Genomic DNA, 16,079 nt, shown 5'->3' with positions numbered 1-16,079 from the left:
TCTGGCCTCTTCCCTTCCAACTATGTTAAACCCAAAGAGCCTGATGTATGCATATTCAGATAATTGTATATTACCATGTATTTATACATTCCTTATAAATAATAACTGTTTTATCATTTTAGACTGCCACAGAAATCCCCTCTGAGGAACCTACCTCCCAGGGCTCCTCACTCCACCAGCACTCCGCAGCCAGTGGAGATGCCCAAGAAACAGGCTGGGCCCCCTCAAGGTGTACCACTCGTATCCGTCAGCGCTCCCCCAATGATCAGATGTCGATCGCTGCATCAGAGGGTAAGCTAGATCTCTTTGGAGAAGATGATGCGGCAGTGTTTCGGGCCAAACCTTCAGCCCGTGGTCAAATTATACATTTCTCTGGGCAAGAGTGCCCCTACAACAGGTCTTCAGGCATGCTGTGGTACACACGGATGCCTCCACCACCGGCTGGGGTGCTACATACAATGGGCAACCAGTGTTGGGGGTATGGACGTGCCCCCAACTGCAGTGGCATATCAATTGCCTAGAGTTGTTAGCAGTGCACCTTGCCTTAAACCATCTCAAAGGGCGTTTACGAGGTAAGCACATACTGGTCTGTATAGACCAGTAGTACGCTGTTGTACATCAACAGACAAGGTGGTCTGTGCTCCCGCCGCATGTCGCAACTTGCCCACCACCTCCTCCTTTAGAGTCAGAAGTATCTGAGGTTAGTTTGTGCCATTCACATTCCAGGTCTTCTCAACAGTGCAGCCGACGAGCTGTCACAAGTTGCGCTCACAGAAGAGTGGAGACTCTATCCCTAGATGGTTCAGCTGATTTGGAGATGTTTCGGGGTGGCTCAGGTAGACCTTTTCACCTCTCCAGAAACATCCCACTGCCAGCTGTTCTACTTTTGGAAACGCTAGAACTCTTGACATGGACGCACTGGCACACACCTGGCCATGGGGCCTGCACAAATATGTGCTTCCCCCAGTGATCCTTCTCACACAGACACTGCAAAGTCAGGGTGGAACGAGGAGCAGGTTCTGCTTGTGGCCCCCTATTGGCCCAACCCGGAAGTGGTTCTCAGAACTGGTGTTCCTTGCGACAGCCCCTCCCTGGCAGATTCTTTTGAGGAATGATCTACTGACTCAGAGATGGAGCACCCTGTGGGATGTAGGTGATCTACGTCAGAAGGTATCGGACACCATCACTTTTGCACAAGACACTCTTACACCTTAAAGTGGAACCTGTTCACTGAGTGGTGTCGAGAGGATGCTCGGTCAGTATCGTGCTTTCCTTTCTGTAGCAAGGGTTGCATCAAAGGCTGTCTCCCGGTCATCTGGTTCCTTAGGGGAGCGAGAAGGCTGAATCCTCCTTGCCCTCCTGGACTCTGGTGCACAAAGCACTCCAGCAGGTCCCATTTGAGCCTTTGCAGTCAGTCAAACTGAAGTTTCTTTCATTGAAAACTCTGCTCCTGGTTGCACTGGCCTCCATCAGAGGATAGGGGACCTGCACGCATTTTCGGTTGATGAATCGTGCATAGAGTTTGAGCCAGCTGACTGACAGCTGAGGCCCTGGCCCGGCTGTGTGTCCAAGGTTCCTACTACCCCCTTCAGGGATCAGTTAGTGAACCTGCAAGCACTGTCCCCAAAGGAGGCAGACCCAGCCCTAGCTTTGCTTAGTCTTGTCTACGCTTAAAGATTGTAAGTGGACCGGACACAAAGCTTCATGACCTCAGAACAGCTCTTTGTCTGTTACGGAGGCCGGCAGAAGGAAAATGCCGTCTCCGAGCAGAGGATGGCTCACTGGATAGTGGATGCCATCACTCTGGTTTATCAGGCACAGGGTGTCCACTGCCTGCTCAGGTTGCGAGCTCACTCTACCCGAAGACTTGCATCCTCTTTTCTGCCATAATAACTCAAAAGCAGGGGTGCCCAAACTCAGTCCAGGAGGGCCGGTGTCCTTTAAAGTTTAGTCATTGTTAGGTAACTTCTTGGTTACATATGTAACCCTCATTTCCTGAAGGAGGAAACAGGAATGTCACATCCTGTCGCCACAGCTGCTGTACCACCACGATAGCTCTTTCCCCTCCTTTCTCTTCCTCCTCTCTTTTCATTTTTATTTACATTATTAAAGGTTTTTTTGTTAACTTTATTGAACCCCAACAGCAAATATGTATCCCAATGTGCCAGACAACTACCCTTTAAGTCAGCACTGTTCATCTGCACAATTATATATTTGTATATCACAGCATTGTTAATCTGTCTTTGCGTGTTTAAATTTAGTTAAAGGGACTGATGACCAGTAACACGTTTTGCCCTCATACTTGACCAGCTATGCAGCCAGCTAACAGTCGTGACCTAAAAGATGTTAGAGAGTTCGTTCTTAATGTCATAACATTTGCTCTGAATGCATTTTAGTATTGAAAGTATTTACAATTATATAAAGCAGAGTTAAAATAAAGATTTTAATTGTGAGATGCTGTTGGGATGTGGTCGCTGATGAGTGCCTATTCATGTGTGTCCTGCATATGTGTGTGTAGGGTGTGCTGATCTGCTCAGTTTAGACTCTATGTGCACCGAGGAGAAAAGGCAAGGCTACATCCATGAGCTCATTCAGACAGAGGAGTCCTATCTGGAGGATCTGGAGCTGGCACTAGAGGTGAACCAACAGCCGTTTACACAATATTTATTATATGTACGCTTTTAGAAAGTAATGCTATTTGTTTGGAATAATTGACAACGGGCCGCTGAATTCTAAGAAAATAACGCACACCAGAGGTGGTGATGCATTATTTTTGCAGAATTCAATGAACCAAAGTAAATGATTTTGTTTATACTACGGTTACCACACCTCAAGACATCGATCAGATGATATATTTCAAGACGTTCCTCCAGTTTTTGTCCTTAAAACACTATTGTGAGTAGGATTAATGTCTTACGCAGCTCATCCAAAGCCTTCGTTGCTAATTCCAAAACGTCATTTTAGACCTAGTAACGACACTTGAGCCGTTGATAGCAAACTAATGCGGTAAAAAGTGAAGTTTAGACAAACCGACAGACAGGCAGACAGACAGAAAGAGAGAGGGAGATAGAGATTTAGCTCATGAATTACCTCTCTCAAGTCTATGCATCTCTCAAAAGGGATTGGCAGCATCGTTTCTACTTATAGTAAAAAGTTCATTTTCTTCAAGACCACGCTGTTGTTACCTCGCTTGTGAGAAATGTCATGTAGTTTTTAAGTTATTACTCGTCAGAACAGCGTTAACAACATTAGCTCGTATGCTAACGTGTGTACAAACTGTATATGTATGCGTCTGTGAGGGAGAGAGAGTGGGAGAAATAGAGTATATGCTTTCTGTACATAATAAACGTAATTTTGTGGCAAAAACTTGAAAATAATCTGTCATTTTTATCCTATTGTCTACTGTATTTATTTGTTGACTTTTTGTGCTACATAATGATCTCTAAGTGTGAAGTGTAAAACAACAGCTTCTATTATGTGTTATGGTATGAAAATATTTTTTGTAATTTTCTCATTTCAGCACCTCATTTTTAACTCTCTGACGAATAGCCTTGGCCCTCCAAAACTGCTGCACAGCGGAAAACTACATAAAACCAACAGCAGCAAGGAGCTCTGGGCTTTCCTGTTTAACGACTTCCTGCTCCTCACCTACACCTCAACACAGTTCTCATCTGGGCCTGACAAACTCTTCAATCCCAACTCAAATGCACAGTACAAGATGTATAAAACGGTAAAGCAGCATGACTAGTTATGCAGGTGTCCATCATGACCTTGTATTTAGCTGTATTCAGTTGTTTTGTAACATTCTGTCTCTCTTATTCTAGCCTGTGTTTCTGAATGAGGTCTTGGTCAGAATACCCTCTGACCCTTCCAGTGATGATCTAGTTTTTCACATTTCACACACTGACCATGTTTACTCTCTCAAGGCTGACAGCATTAATGAGAGGTACACATAGTGTACATAGTTAAAAATAAATTCCTCAGATAAATGGCTAAAGCTGTAATCATACACGCACATGACCTACTGATCTTTAAGTGAGTACAGGCTATAAAACATTCAGTGTATAGAGTATCTGTTGTCTGTTTTTTTTAACAATATTGATCACTTTCTTGTTAAATTAGGAATACATGGGTGCAGAAGATCAAAGCAGCATCCAACCTCTTCAAAGAGACTGGGAAGCCGAAAAGTGAGAAGGCATACCAAGGTTGGTATTTATTGGTGACTATTAAGAGTCAATGTGATTAAATGCAGTTTTAATGATGAAAGTTTTTGTATGTTGTCTAGCTCACTTACAGAAGAACAGTGGAATCGGGCGACTGTTAGTTACGGTCCTGGAGGCCACAGAGTTAAAGCCCTGCAAACCAAACGGTTAGAAAACACACACACAAACAATCTGGGCTCTGTTCATACAAACATCCCTTCATTCATATTATGGTTTTCAGTTTCTCTGTTTTTTTTTTTTTTTTTAAGTTTGTATGTTTAATTCTGTTTTAATTTTTTTTCATTACTTTTTACAGTTTTCGTAGTTTTATTATTTTAACTGGCATAATTTTAAAATGTTTAATTGTGCACAGTCTTATTATTGTCAGACCCAATGGCTGTTTGTTGTGTTTAGTTCCTGTTTGAATAATCTTAATGCAAATGAAAACAAGATTATTTTTCTTACCCCATTGGCAGATAATAAGAACAAATAAGAAAAATATACTAAAATGACTAATACCTTATGCAAATTTTTTGAATCTTTTGATAAATGTTTGATCGGAAACAAGACAATAATACTATGTAAGAAAAGCATTTTTGCTGTGCAGGTGCATTCAGTCATTACACATATTTTCATCATGCAGACACCGTCAAAGTGACAAATGTTCTTTTTAGGATTATTATATACAGGATTATTTAGATTTTTTTTGCCATATCCACATGCATGCTGCATGTATTTGAGCAGTAGCATTTTTAAATGGTAGTTTTCTATATAACATCAGGGATGCAGAACACATTAGTATGGCCGCTGTATGCAGAGCAGTAAAGAAAGTGTGCCTTTTACCTTTGATATTATAACAGTGATGAAAGATAAGCATTGACTCTAAGTATGCAGATGTCTTTTTGGCGGGAGCTGTTGCCACGGTGAATCGTATCTTCGGAGCACCATTTGATCAATCACTAAACTGGTGCATGCGCTAAACTCAGAGTAAACTTACTTAGAGTCTATCTCAGTTCAGCTGTTCTGAAACCAAAAACTCAGTTTCCCATCTCAGGGTAACTCAACTCACAGTTCAAGCATAAACTCAGAGTTGGTTGAACCCTCTTATTGAAACAGGCCCCTGGACTACTTCGACCCTACGTGTGTTTCCTGCCTGCCTGAAGTTACCCTTGTGGATTTAATAAAGACTATTTGCATCTACCCAGCAGGCACACAACGTCATAAGACGTTAATATTAGGTTAGATTTAGGTCGTGACGTCAGGTGACCAAAATCCAACGTCATATTGACGTCAAATACTGACATTTATTCGTCAAGTATGGCAACCAAAATCCAACGTCTGATAGACGTCATAGTGGTAACGTTCACCCAACGTCAAGCTGTAACATCATTAGACGTTGATATTTGGTTGTTTTTAGGTTGTGTTGGCAGAGGTGTAAAATCCAGGTTCAGTGAGCAAAAGTCCTCCCCAGTATTTAGTTCCAATCACCAGGATTTGCTAATTAGCACAGTTTTTCATCCAGGAGGACTGAGATTGGACCAAGTCATTTCTTTTGAGTCTCAAGGCAAATCCCAAGTCCTCAAAGAGTTAAAGTTAATGAGATAACTGAATGATGATAGTGCATTAGTGATGAACATCTGCTGTTATTACAGAGGATCAGATGTTGATGTGTTATTGGTTAAAATGATGTCACCATCGTATTTGTTTTAGTTGAGCTCTTGACCCTTGACTCCTGGGTAAGATCTTATTGTGTTACAATGCATATGTTGTTGTGAATCAATAAGATCAGAGCTGTACAGTGAGCAGCTAACAGTGTGTTTATATGGTGAACTGATCATCAAGAGCTGATTTGAACATGCACAAAGTAACATTCCTTTTATGTCTAGGTTTTGCACTACCAAATCTGCAAAACTACTGCAGGTTGAGCACCTCTAGTGTTCTTCTAACAGTTATAGTGAATAAATTTAAAATCTGTATAACGCATAAAACATTTTTTAACATCTGTACTAGTTAGACACACACAGACATCAAGAACCAGCATATGAATCTCAACAATGGTGACAATCAAAAAAACGCTTCATGCTGCAATGCATGTTGGGTAACAGCATAGTAAACACTCCCATCATGCACTAGCAGTATGAATAATTATTGTCACCACTGTTGAGGAGCATATGATAAGTGTTCATATCTTAAAGCTGAAGTGATGCAGTTTTTTCTTCCAATACTGAGACATTTAACAGGGTTTTGTTTTATTGCAGTTCTGCAATAGCTACATGTAACTCAATAAATCAAAGAGAGAGACCACTTCATGCTGTTTATCCAAATGAGTTAAACGGAGAGAGTGTGAGCTAATCTGCTGCAAGCTTTTGATTCAGCAATGCACAAATGTTTGCTGTAAAACAGCATTGAAATTACTTAGAAGTTACTCCAAGAGACAAACTAAAGCAACCCTTGAGCACAATGATGGTGGCATTGTGTTTTTTTTTCCTTTCTCTCTTCTTTTCTTGACCAATAAAACATCAACATCTAAACCTCTGTTAATTCTCAATAAGATATTCTGCAGACATGAAATAAAGTCAGTCTGGTTAATGAGTGAAGCTGGTGATGCTGTTTGTGGAGATGTTTAATCAGATTTTGAGAGATGAAATGTTTTTTTTTTTTTTGTTCAGTTGATTCAAGTCAGTTGTAGTTCTTGTGTTTCTCTTTTCTTCAATGATGCTGCTTGTTAACAGCAGGTGTTCATCACTAACTAAATCATCATTCAGTTATATCATTAACTCTTTAGGGGCTTGGGATTTTACTTGAGACTTGCTTGAGACTAAAAAGGAATGACTTTGTCCAATCTCTGACCTCCTGGCTGAAAAACTGTGCTAATTAGCAAATCTAGGTGATTGGAACAAAACACTGGCGAGGTCTTTTACTCACAGAACCTGGATTTTACACCTCTGTGCGTTGGAAAGTGACCAAAATCCAACGTTGAGCCAACATCTTAAGCATTGGACAATGACGGCCTGACGTTGGGTTCTGATGTCAACCTGATTTTCATTTCCAATCAAAATGCAACGTCTGATAGACGTCATAGTGGTTGGGGTACAACGTCAATCTGACGTTATGTTGACGTCTTGTGCCTGCTGGGTACCTTCATTTTTGTGTTCATTCCCACTGTAGCGTGACAATTATCTAGTGTCAGTTTAAGTTTGTTTCTCCCTTTGTTTCTCTGAAGAAAAAAAAGTAATATCTTACTTTTATACATTTCGTCAAATACAATTTATCCAAAGTGACATACATTGCTTTAAAGGTATATATTTGTTCATTTCCTCCATTCCTTGGGAATCGAACCCATGACATTGGCATTGCTAACTGTACTGTATGTACTCCAGGAAGCTGTTTGTATATGCCATTGTTTTGCTCCTCTAGTAAATGTATCTAGTTTTATGCATGTTGAGACACATTACAAATATACTGAGTAGGAAATGATGTGTGTGTTTATAGGGAAGAGTAACCCATACTGTGAGCTAACCATGGGCGCTCAGTGCTACACGTCCCGCCATCAGCCCGACACACTCAACCCCAAATGGAACTTCAACTGCCAATTCTTCATCAAAGACCTGTATCAGGATGTCCTCTGCCTCACCATCTTTGAGAGGAACCAGTTCTCTCCTGACGGTGGGATTCTACACTGCACCACACACACAAAACATACAGTACATACACAAAAACATTTTTTAACAGATTGTGCTTTCAATACAGATTTTCTGGGTCGTACTGAAGTTCCTGTAGCAACAATAAAGAAGGATCAAGATGGTAAAGGTCCACTGGTACGTCGTCTCCTGCTTCATGAAGTTCCAACAGGAGAGGTCAAAGTGCGGCTTGACCTGCAGCTCTATGAACAAACTTCTCACTAGTGAACTCCACATCTGTTTCATTAGCGCTACAACATTAAATGCATAATTGTATAATCTATAGGAATAGATTATGGGTTTGGGTGCAAATCATACAGTACACTGTATACCAAAGACAAAAATAAAAACAGGATGTTTACGATTCTTATCATAAAATATACGTTTTTTACTTATTTGTTTTTATATTTTATTTTTTACATGTATTAAATAAATGTAATGACATGTAAAAACATTTTCATAGGCAAAAAGTCGGACCCCAAAAGATTCTGCAGACTGAAATATTCTTAATTCTTAATATATTTTCTTAAATATCTTCAATTAAAGGAATAATTCACACAAAAATAATTTATTATTCAGTCATTAATTACTCACCCTCATGTCGTTCCAAACCCATAAGACCTTCGTTTATATTTGGAAAGCAAATCGAGAGCTTTCTGACCGTGCATAGACAGCAATGCAACTGAAACCTTCAAGGCCCTGAAAGGTAGTAAGGACATTGTTAAAATAGTCCATGTGACATCACTGATTCAACCTTAACTTTAGAAAGCTACAAGAACACTCTTTGTGAGCAATTTCTTCAATGTCAGTCTTCCAGACGTTCATGAGAGTACCACGACGCATATGTGTGCATTCATCTGCTTACAAACAAGGCTCAGTGTAATTTTTTTTTATTTATTTTTTATTTTTTGCTTTGTGCACAAAAAGTATTGTTGTAGCTTCATAAAATTAAGGTTAAACCACTGATGTCGCATTGACTATTTTAACGATATCCTTACTACCTTTCTGGGCCTTGAACATTGTAGTTGCGTTGCTGTTTATGCAGGGTCAGAAAGCCTCTTTTATTTGTGTTCTGAAGATGAAGGTCTTACAGGTTAGAAACACAGTGCTAGAAACACAATAAGTGAGTCTGAAACAAGTACCATGATCTAAACAGACTGTGGTTCTATTTGCTTGTTTAACTAATAATATTAAAGGGACAGTTATCATAACTTCATCGTCATTAACTCACCATCAAGTTGTTACAAACCTGTGCTAATAACTTTGTTCTGCTAAACACAAAAGAAGATAGTTTGAAGAATGTTGGTAACCAAACATTGTATTTTTTAGCAGAAACTCAGAGTGAGAAAATGAACTATCCTTTTAAAAACAAGATGCTATGACTCACTGCAATAATATAGTGTGTTGAAATGGCACAGGAAGGGTTGTAATTCTCCAGAATGAAAAAAAACTTAAAACATAGTATACATTTTAGTTATTAGGGAGGTTTTGGAAATGGTAACAAAGTTGGTTACTCCATAACAAGAGTAGGCCTAACATTTGATGAAGTGTGCAAAACACAAAAATGTGCAATTAAGTCATTTGTAAAACTATAAATGTATTCTATGATATATTAAAATATGCAGGTAAAATAATACTTCAAGTGACAATGTATTTCATACATATTTTAAAAACACAATTTAGATTATCTGCACAGCCAGTTATACTGAAGTACTGAATAGGTGATCACCTCAACCAAATCACCACATCTTATTTAATGAGGAAAAGTATAAAGCCACTGCTGTGACCATCACTATTCTTGCAATAGGACCAGGTGGATGGCAAAATCAGTGCTAGTAGTAAAAATAAAGTTTTGAACCAGTGAAAAAAAAAGGGCTCAATTCTGGCCTTACTGGAAGAGTCAGGTTGCTTTCATTCTTGAAATTTCAAAGACAGCGGTTCATAAGAATAAGGTCAAGCTGCAGACCGACAGGGTGAAACCGACTCCCTAGTAATTGGGATGACTGCCAGCTCATTTAAATGTCACTCAACAACAGAAGGAAGGCATAAACTGATCTACAAACTGGAAGAACTTGCTTCCTTACGCTCTGACAATGTTCCCCAATATTGAGGATTGTTTTTTTGAGCAGGACAATGCTCAATACCACACAACTAGGTCAATCAAGGTGTGGATGGAGGACCTCCAGATCAAGACCCTACATATATATATATATATATATATATATATATATATATAGATAGATAGATAGATAGATAGATAGATAGATAGATAGATAGATAGATAGATAGATAGATAGATAGAACATAAAAATAATTCTTTAGGAGTCTGAACAACCTCCTCTCAGAATCAAATCAAAGGCAGCACAACTTGGTGAGGAGACAGCCCCAAAAAAGATTGATAGTCACACAAAACATTTCTTTTGTAACATCTCTGTTCTGCCACCACAAAAAAACTGGGGTCCTCTTATGCCACCCGAACCTGATGAAACATTGTCTGTATGTCTCCCATGAAAGCTACCGACTCCTGTCTAACCCTCAGGAGGACACCTAACAATGTACTTGTAAAATTGGGACCTTGCAAAATGACTTGATTCAATGATGTTCCTTTGAATGCCGCTCCACAATTAAAAACCACCCGCAGGTTCCTCTTCCTGGGATGATGTAAATCAATGGTGAGGAATGCAGAGGTGGGACCAAGTCATTGTTTTGCAAGTCACAAGTAAGTCTTGAGTCTTTGCATTCAAGTCTCAAGTCAAGTCCCGAGTCAAGCCAGACAAGTCCCAAGTCAAGTCCCAAGTCAAGACGAGCAAGTCCAAGTCGAGTTGCAAGTCCTCAACTTTAAGCTTCAAGTCCTAAACAAGTCACTAGTGCTGTTTGCCCAAATAAGTGTCTCTGTATTAATTACTACAGTAAATTTAAAGTCAATAATAGTCTATAGTAGGTATAATTATAAAATATAGACTATAATAATTAGTGATGTTTTATTGAGGAATAAATCATTGTTTGTGATCAAATATAGGCCTAATTGAATTAATAATTTATTTTAAGTCCTCTTTTTCATTTGTTAAATATTCAGTGACTTAGAATAGTTCAGTTGAGTAAAATGAAATATAGCCTATAAGTATGAATATATATAAATATTTGAAAGGTTTAGCCAATTATTAGGCTACTGTTGTTTCTTCTTATAATTATTATTATAAGTGGTTTATAGTGATTATGTGTAATTTAAATGTCAAAGAGGCCGTTCATATGTCACGTCTTTTGCGCGCTCAAGTTCAAATTTCAAATGTCGACGCGCTCTTTATGGACGCGATGCGCTCGTTTTTTTCCAGGCCCGTCCGCGCCGCATAGAGATAAAAACATATCACCACAGGTCTTGTGACAAGAACCAACCGAACAGCTTTATCCTTTTGCTTATTAACATTGAAAGCACTGCCAAGTTGGAGAAACAGCTTATCATAGCTGTACAGGTCAGGAATAACCATTTTTAATGTTCCCCTCCCAAACGCGGTGTTTTATGAATATAAATTATAACGTGTATGTATATAGGCCTATATATATATATATATATATATATATATATATATATATATATATATATATATATATAATTTTGAAACACAAAATAAATGAGGCTCAAACATTATTAACAAACGTGCGTGTTTATTTTAGCACTTCAGTCAGTGAACAGGCAGCCAAAAAATGCAAAAATAAATTAAATAAATAATATATTTAAATAAGAAAGTAGCCCTAAATAACCATGTTAAATAGGCTATTAAACAAACATTCGTTGCAAAAATGTCGGACGTCTCATCTACTGGCCCGAGTCCGACTGGAACCTGTCTTTTTTCTCTTTCTCTTTCCCATTACTGCTGTTTTTAATAGCAAAGTGATTACATTTATTTTCGTTTCTTTAGTTTATGAAGTTAATTTAGAGATATTTTTGGAACACTTTTTATTTTTTAAAATTCAAGTTTTTTTTTTGTTTTTTTTAAGTAACGACCAATTGCGACCAGCGGCAGACAGATTAATTTAGCCTGCTCAAGTCATCACGATTTAAATTAAAATCCATATATATATATATATATATATATATATATATATATATATATATATATATATATATATACGTATCAAAAGCATATCACTATATTAGTTTAATCGTTCAATGTGTCGTTGCCCAACGCATTCATGGTAGCCTATACTTTTGCTGGGGCTTTGCGGCCAGGTGCATTTGAACACTGAACCCTTCCAGAGAGAGATCACGAGAGGTGCTCCCTCCAGCATTATTATCCTAATAATATCTTGTAGTGTGATGCGCCACAAATTTCAAATATTGTAGTGTATGTATGTTTAGGATTTCAGGTAAAATAATCTGCAAAGTTTCTCCGTACACTGCAACCAGATTTCATAATCGGTCAGGATTTTAAAACTCCTGTAGTGAGAGCCGGTGTTCTAACATTTCATCCTACCTATCCTTGACGCCAGTCACGCCACAGGAGCGCAAACTGAAAGAGCGGTTTGGAAAGAAAGACGAAGCGGCGTGCCTAGCGTTTTGCACGCGTTTTTAGGCTCGACATGTGAATGGCCGCTAAAAAACATTAAATATCCTTAACATTATGTGGATAAAAACATTACAAGCCCTCACTTAGCGAGTCCATCTCTGGCTCAGTGCCAAATGTTGCGCTAATCATACATTCGCTTCAGCCTATATTGATCAAAACTCTCCGAAGTTTTTCTTTAGAAGACTTGCCGAGTCACAGGGTTCAAGTCCAAGTCAAGTCTCGAGTCATTGCGGTCAAAGTCTAATTCAAGTCGCAAGTCATCTTTGATTATGTCAAGTCAAGTCACAAGTCATCAAATTTGTGACTCGAGTCCGAGTCGAGTCTCGAGTCATTGACTCGAGTCCACAACTCTGGAGGAATGTATCACACCTTGCTGCTGTCTCTTTTCAGCTGCTGAGTGGGCACTTTCTCTGCATATCCTTTTTTGATCATTTAATTGACAAATGCTACATACTCCTGATAAAACTGCCCGTCTCTCTGGAATCTCCTTTTCAATCCAAGTATCCACTGTTTTGCCAAAGATAAGTTGTTGGGAAAATACACATTTTCCCTTTTATATGACAACTTTAAGGTATAATGATTGTCCCCAAGCTTGACAGAACTCTCTGCAATCTCCAAAAATCTAATATCCTCTTTTGACAATCCTTGCTCTTCTACAGCTCGCTGATTTAAGTCATGGTTCTCTTGCTTAAACAACATCTCCAGTTTACATACAGAAATCCTGTTAACCACTGCAGAACAGTCTTCAGCTGCCTGCATGCAAAGGACCATTGATGACCCAACCTAATGCAGTTCTTATCGCATCAAGGCCATCCCCATGGCTGTTTATGACTTCCCAAGGCTCCAACATCTTGGGAGCATTGTTTCCAATCAACAACTCAATGTTAGCCTTTATACGGGAAGCTTTAACCTTTGCCAGGTAAGGCCACTTGGACAAATCTCCTTTAGATACCATGTTGTCAGAACTTACAAGCATTTGTTTCTGTGTGAGCTTTTGTTAAAGCTGATAGAAGATGTTGCCATCAATAGCAGATACTTCTAAACCTGAAAGCACGTATGCAAGTACAACTCTTTCCTGTCCCATAATTTGTAACAGAGTTTTTCTACCAGACATATTAAGCCACTGCATGAGGCTTTCAGCCTTGCAAAGCACTTCCAATAATCCACTTAATTCATTTCGGGAAATGATGAAGCTCCAACGTCAAGCAGGCTGAACACAGTTCCTTTAAAAAAACTCAATAAACAGTTGTTTGACTGAATGTAAGCAGCCAAGTCTAGTACTTAGCTGAGGGATGCTAGACGGTGCTTGTAAATGGGTGTGCATGCTTGGATTACTATTAACTGGAATGTCCACACAAAATGCTCACTTGTAGATTTATTTTACCATGACTGGTCTTCATTTCCATATAGGCAAGAATCCAAACAGTCAATAAATCCACAAGTCCTTTACAATACAAACAACTTGCATAGCATGGTACAATAGCCTAGCATAGCGGTCAAACAACTGTGTGCACCGTCCCTCCAGCAACACTTCTTACCTGAGGAAAGGTTCCCACCTATATTCTGTGAACAATTACCCAAGAGTGAGCCCTACTGGACATACATGTACATGACAATTTAAAGTAAAGGCTCTGGCTGCATCCGAAATCGCATACTTCCATACTATTTAGTAGGCAAAAAGCAGTAGGCGAAGAAAAAGTATGCATGAAATCTCAAACACCACAAAAGAGTAGGCGAGATTTACCAGGATGAAGCACTATTTCTCGCGAGATTCAGGCGTACGTATACCTAAGTATCGTTCAATATGCCTACTTATCTACTATTTAGTAGGCGAAATGGGTACGTGAGAAGAGTAACCACAAAAGAGTAAGCGAGAGATCCCCGGATGCCTACTGCGTCCCGCCCAGATTTCGAAGTGCCGATCGAGGGATACTTTTCTACTTTTCTATCCCAGAAGCCCACGGGAGATCAATAGCCTACGTCATCATCGAACGTGATGGAGAACAGCAACAAGGGTGTTTTCAAAAGTGAGTAACCTTACGCTGTTCCTTGTGTCACAATCGCGCAGAACAAACTGTTAAATCGCTTAAGGTGTAACAGTATAGTATATTTGTGACTGTTCTGTAAAAACATGTTTTATGTATAGCAAACAGGGGAGATCCAGTAAACACACGTATATCTCCAAAGTGAATGTACATAAACCATATACATCTTAAAGACCATTGTTAAATGTCTACAGTATTTAATATGTGACAGGAAAAAGTTCGCAAACAATTGCATATGAGCACGTAATAGACATCTGAGTGTTGTGTGCTGTTACAGTAGAATTCACTGTTGTCAACACTGTTTACTTTATATGGAATGTAAATAAACGCATTTACATAGTAAGTAAACATAACTGATCTTTTTTATTAATATAAATAAATAGAGGAGCATTTGTGTTGGATAAAATGCGAGTGTAAATGCAGTGTTGAGCACATGAATCACAGAGGTGACTTGAAACTTTTCTGGATGTTACAGGGACAGGGACGTGATGGACGACAGAGACAGGTGAAGGTGGACACGGTGGTCAGCTGCTTCATCAGAATAAAGCTGCAGAATTGGCACAGCTGTTGATGGCAGTTGTTATTTACAGGCTGTGAACACATGATTGTTAGAACAATTACTTTGAATAAAGCTTTGTTTTATGTGTCTTTGACTTGTACTTATTTAACATCAAGGTTACTTTTATTTATTCTTTTACAAATTTATTTGTGTTTCTTGTTGTCAGTTAATAAAATATAGCATTAATTCATTACTTGACTGAGAATTGAGAGGTATTCACATTGACTGCATAGTCATGAATATGCCATGCATATGGCGTATTAAAAAATGCATGTAGTTAATTTTACTAAAAATATAATTAATTAGTGGTTAGCATTTATCAGTATTATTGTTCATAAGGGTTGGTGTTGTCTAGCAATGCATTCCGAGGTCATCTTTAATTTCTAAGTAATACTTAATTCTTTCGAGTGTAAAATCAAAAGTCTTCTCCAAAGACGTGATCTTCCAGCAGCTGATTGACGTCTCCTTTGTGCAGATATTACAAACATTGCAAACAAGGAGGGCAACGTACTAGGTAGGGTTGTCGTGATGCCATTGGGTGTTCTGTGCATCCGTCGCCTTTATTTTATTTTATTATCACTGCAGAACTTATAAGTACATACAACCGCAGGAAAAGGCTGTTTTATCAGTAAAAAATAATGACAGAAAAAAACTGTAAAGGGTTTGCGTACATGTGATTCTCTACACGTGAAAAAAAAAGATTAAATATCTTTAAATTATCGTAATATTCATTTAATCATAATGCATTAAAATTGCATGTGTTGTTTTTTGTTATTTATAATCCTCGGGGATGAAATAAGAGAATTCCCACAATAAAAAGAGGAAAACAAAGGAGATTTTAAGCCAGTTTTAGGTGTGGATAAACAATTTTGCACATAAATAAATTAAAAACATATTAAAGTTACGATTTTAGGTTTTCGTAATAAAAAATAACATCTTTAAGGATTAAACTGGGTTATAGCCTAAAAACGTACTAAAAACGTACTCGGTTACTAACGTAACCTCGGTTCTCTCAGAGAGGGAACGAG

The 16,079-nt window shown here is 38.6% G+C and overlaps 1 protein-coding gene across 1 annotated transcript; it reads left to right on the top strand.

Annotated features, from left to right (window-relative positions):
• The first annotated feature begins 1,704 nt into the window (after window positions 1–1,704).
• LOC141348444 (intersectin-2-like) lies at window positions 1,705–8,107 on the top strand. The gene is made up of 8 exons (XM_073852749.1): window positions 1,705–1,822; window positions 2,519–2,637; window positions 3,521–3,730; window positions 3,825–3,946; window positions 4,123–4,205; window positions 4,286–4,369; window positions 7,695–7,868; window positions 7,953–8,107. Exons 1-8 carry the CDS (start codon window positions 1,705–1,707, stop codon window positions 8,105–8,107), a joined length of 1,065 nt encoding a protein of 354 aa, XP_073708850.1.
• The last annotated feature ends 7,972 nt before the right edge of the window (window positions 8,108–16,079 follow it).

The sequence above is a fragment of the Garra rufa genome, chromosome 13 (assembly GCF_049309525.1).
Source record: "Garra rufa chromosome 13, GarRuf1.0, whole genome shotgun sequence".
Classification (NCBI taxonomy): Eukaryota; Metazoa; Chordata; class Actinopteri; order Cypriniformes; family Cyprinidae; genus Garra; species Garra rufa.
This window is presented reverse-complemented; position numbering and strand designations above follow the sequence as displayed.